The following is a 4,423-nucleotide window of genomic DNA, read 5'->3' as shown; positions in this document are numbered from 1 at the left end:
GCCCTGTTCAGTTCCTGCTGTAGCCACTCATCCGCTAGTGGCTGCACATTCCCCTCGCTGCAATCCTACACTCAGGCTCATCAGCAAAGAGTAGTCATATCTCCAACAGTTCTCAAAACATTGCCATGAAGCCCTTCTTTGACCAAAAGAGAGGCCATGCCTCCTCATTTCAGGTAGCTGAAAACAGTTTTGGACCCTGACTGTGCCTCTTCCATTTACAGAAGGCTGAGCGCCAGGCTGGACCCCTCTATGGAGCCAGACCATAACACAATGCTAGGAGGGAAGCCAAGGGAGGAGGAGATACAGGACAGGGCTCCTGCGTTATTCCTCCCATGCTCATTGCCAGCCAAACCCCAGGCTCCTGCCTGCTCCCTCCATAGCTCCAGCAAAAGTAACTTCAGCTTTCCTAGATGGTCCATACGCCACAACAGACCATCTCCCTGGCAAGCATCCTGTGTTCACCAAAAACGTTTGCAGCCTGCCTGGCAGGAGAAACCCTTCCCTTAAATATTTCCCCATAGAAGACATCCATAATAGGTCCAGCTCAAAGCTTTTCACCTGCACTTTTAGGTGGCTGTGCAAGGACACAAAACAGCTTGCAGCTGCTGTAAGCTGTGCTGCATCAGAAAACTGGGAGAAAGCAGAGAAGTGCTGGAGGAAAGGGCACAGATGATGTTGATCTTATTGTGATCTAATTTTATTATAACATCTAGGACAGAGGGGAGGAAAAAAAGAACAGAAAAGAAAGAGCCCAAGTCCTGACATCATGCGATTTGATAGCAATTTCAATTTTCCTGGCGGGGAAGGAGCAGGGGTAACTATTACTCTCTTGTTGGAGATCAGCTTGAAAACTGGAAAGAGCAATATGTAAATCGGAAAGAATACATATATAAAGGTTCATATTCTTGCAGACTCTTACTTCAGCCTCATAATTTTGTGACTACCTTCATCATTTGAAAATGTCTGCGGATGGGAACATTAGAAACCACATTGTTTTCATTTATTTACCTATTTTCTTCATGTTTTTCAGGCTTCATTAAATGTCCTTCAAATATGTAGCTGAAAATAAAGGCACACTGGAAACAAAGTTATATTTTTACCTATTGTCCAGTGACTTTCTTTATGGCATCTGCTAGGCCAAATACTGTTAAGGAAGATGAATGTTCATCCTTGAACACTCTTCTAACTTAAAACCCACCAACAGAAATTCCACTAAAGCAGGTTTTTACAATATTAAGCCACTGGCATTAATTTAATAAGATTTCTATAATAATTAGAGCTACTAAGTAGTAACCTCTTCACTAATTATTTTAAGGAGGTTGTTGTTCCCCTTTTTCCTTCTTTTTCTTCCCAAAAGTGCTGTCCTCCTCACAGAAGACTGTGACTTAAATCACAGTCAAACACACCCAAAATGAGCGTTTGGTTTTACACGTAGTACTGAAGAAAAAACAAGATAACCATTTTGTTACATTTTTTAGGCATATAACTTCACAATCACCAAACCAATTGGCACAGGAAGTTGATCTTTTCCTAATTAACCAGACTAGACACGTGCTCTATCATCACTGGATGCGCTTTCAGGAATAATAGGAGATTAGATCACAAGGGATTTAAAGGTAGAACAAAATAAGAGCAATTCAGACCAGATCTCACTTCTATTTTATTCTTCTGTGCCAACTACTTACACGTATCTCCTGTCATGCTGTGTATTATACAAGGATGGACACACTCTTTGAAGCTTTACCTTAACAATTGGAAAAGCAGATCATAACCACTTTTACATCCATCTTTAGGCACCCAAAAAGTAAGCTGCTTTTCTAATAGTTATAAGCAGCCGTTACTTGAATCTGAGATTTCTCTAAAGCTTCTCCAGGTGAACTTGAAGATTTAAAGTAATCAAAGTCTCTGGCTGCTTTGCAAATCTCATCCCGAGATTCCTGTTAATGGGAAAAAACCTTGAATGACCCTTTTATTCTTATGTGACCTTTGCCACCACAGATCTGCAGGCAGGTTTACTAATGTTTTCTACATGTCATCTCGGGGAATGCGTCTTTGGTGCTTCATAGCAGCTGTGTCACCGTTTGTTTGTTTGTTTGACCCAGAGCAGATGCAGCAGTGTCACAACTCCATACACAGGATGTCTCTGTACCATCTGTTGCATCTTTAATTATTACAAAAATTGCTTATGTCACTTCTAAGGGACATCCCCAGATGTTTTACAACAGTCAGGCACATACAGCTTGACCCCAGATTTGCAGTGTGTTCAGTTCAGCATAATCCAGGAATTCAAATTATTATATCGAAGAAATAAAATTTCTTCATTTCAATTTTAACAAGCAAGGCTCTTTCACTGAGATATTGACCAAAAAGCCCTACTGTTATTCCACACATAAGCACAAATCTGACTTTTCAGAAGATAGCATGAATATTATTTCAAACTAAAACCCTATTTGAAAATCTCATGTAATTTTAATTCAGCACCCTCTGCCTTAAAAGCTAGACAGTGTTTTCCAAACACGTTTCATGACAACAGCCACCTCAGTCTTTCTACCGAAGGCCGAGTTTGACTGGCACAACAAATGTGTGTCTCGCAAGCTGTGCTTGGTGCAGACAGACAGACTAGCTCCTGTCTACAAGGAGTTTTTGCTTGCTCTCCTGAAAATGTAACACTGAAGCAAAACAGGAGAAAATTCTCCATTAAAGATGTTTGGCTTTAGACCACTCTTAACACTCGCTCATCAAAACACGTGGCTTCAATGACAATATTAGTGCAAATATGGATCGTAAAAGTGACTTGGCAGAATATTCTTTTGCATCATCTGTTTTAAACATATTTTCTCTCAACTAAGCACCACAGCAATGTCTTTGCAAGTGAGTTAAAAGGAAATAGCTCTGTGGAAACATGACTTGGCCCATCTGTCCTAGAACAACCAGGCTCTCAACACATCAAAGATGGGCTTTCCAGCAGTGCTAGTCCTGCCGCCTGGACTAGCCTCCTTGATAGCCACCATGAATGTCTTCATGCATATGTTCAGAGGAAAATCAGTCTTCCCAGGAAATTCTTATAGAAGGAAATTCAACACATGACTTAGGAAAACCCAGAAAGCTTATCTGAGAGGCCAGCTCTTATGCACTCATTATTACTTAGCTGTTCAAGTAGCTGCCATTAAATCAGAACAATTTAAAATCAGCCAGTGAGTGCTTGCTTAACAAGTTATGACTCCTTGCAAGTAAGGATGAAAGACTCTGACCTGTAAGAAATTTGTTTAGAAGCCACAAAAAATTTTCTATTTGTTTTGGCCACAAGCTACCTTTCTACATGTGCAGGGGATACAGCAGTAAGAACAGAAAAACAAATAAAATAAAATAGTACTGTAGTTAATAGCCTCATTAAGACAGCTTAATGCAACCACCTAATCATCAGAAAATTGAAAACAAGGAAACTAATGAAATAGCATAGTTGTTTTCATGCTAGCAGTTCCCTTTAAAACACTTTACAGTAACACGTATTCTGAATAACAAAGAATTAAGAACTAGTGAGCACATCTGTACCAAAAAAAGGCAAAGGCTCTAGAAATACCATAAGAAAGTCTACAAGAACTGTTGTCTTTCATTTCACTGCTGAAGCATCTCTCATGAAACACAGAAACATCTCCAAAGAAGCACAGACATGAACTAACTACACTGATCATAACACTAGTTTTAACAGGCTTCTCAGAATTCCCTTCAATTTGTCCAAAGTCACAGATTTTTGCCAAAAATCTACATTTAAAAGGTGCAGAAAACTACAGTAACTTACCTTGCAGCGACAGACAGAGATCATCTATTTCAGAGGAAGCCTGCTCCTCTGTTGAGGGGGATGACTGATTTGATGCCATGTTAAGTTCTACGGAGATTCTCTAATCAATTTCCAAACTGAAATTATATTAAAAAAAAAAAAAAGAAGAAAATCAGTACAGTTTTACATCAAACTGATGATATCAAAGATGCTCAAGTGCGTGCACATTTTGGTTTGGGTTTTTTTCCCTTGGTAAGCTGTTTCCTTAGCTCGTACAGAATAAAGCAAATGTTCCTACTGTGTGAACCCAAGTTTTCATCCCTTGATTCTTTTCTAACAGTGGCCAGCAGTATTCTACAACACAAACTGGATCCCAGTGTGTCTTGCCATGAAAACAAAAGCACTAGGATTAGGAAAATTCAAAGATAGTTGCTTTTTTTGAGAAAGCCAGGTTGACAAATGCTCCCAGTGCCTTCTACAGATTTGCTGCTGCCAAACCTAAAAGATTTTCTTTAACTCTTTGTACTTTTCAGATATCTCTTCCTGTGCAGATAAGTGTCGCAGAATGGAAAGAATTCAGAAAGAATCTGCAAAGATTAAGATGAAATGAAAAAGCAGTGGTTATTGTATGAGAATAATCACAAC

General features: G+C 39.4%; 1 protein-coding gene across 1 annotated transcript in view; it reads right to left on the bottom strand.

The window, feature by feature from the left end:
* The window catches only part of LOC104520457 (nesprin-2), a gene marked incomplete at its 3' end in the record, with an annotated part of 59,910 nt that extends 56,032 nt beyond the window's left edge, over positions 1–3,878 (bottom strand). The window contains 1 exon segment of the mRNA XM_029083514.1: positions 3,800–3,878. Within this exon segment, the coding sequence (XP_028939347.1) occupies positions 3,800–3,878 (79 nt within the window).
* Between the last annotated feature and the right edge of the window lie 545 nt (positions 3,879–4,423).

Source organism: Antrostomus carolinensis, unplaced genomic scaffold, assembly GCF_000700745.2.
Source record: "Antrostomus carolinensis isolate BGI_N321 unplaced genomic scaffold, ASM70074v2 scaffold42380, whole genome shotgun sequence".
Lineage (NCBI taxonomy): Eukaryota > Metazoa > Chordata > Aves > Caprimulgiformes > Caprimulgidae > Antrostomus > Antrostomus carolinensis.
The sequence above is the reverse complement of the archived record's forward strand: the minus strand, read 5'-3'. Positions and strand labels throughout refer to the sequence as shown.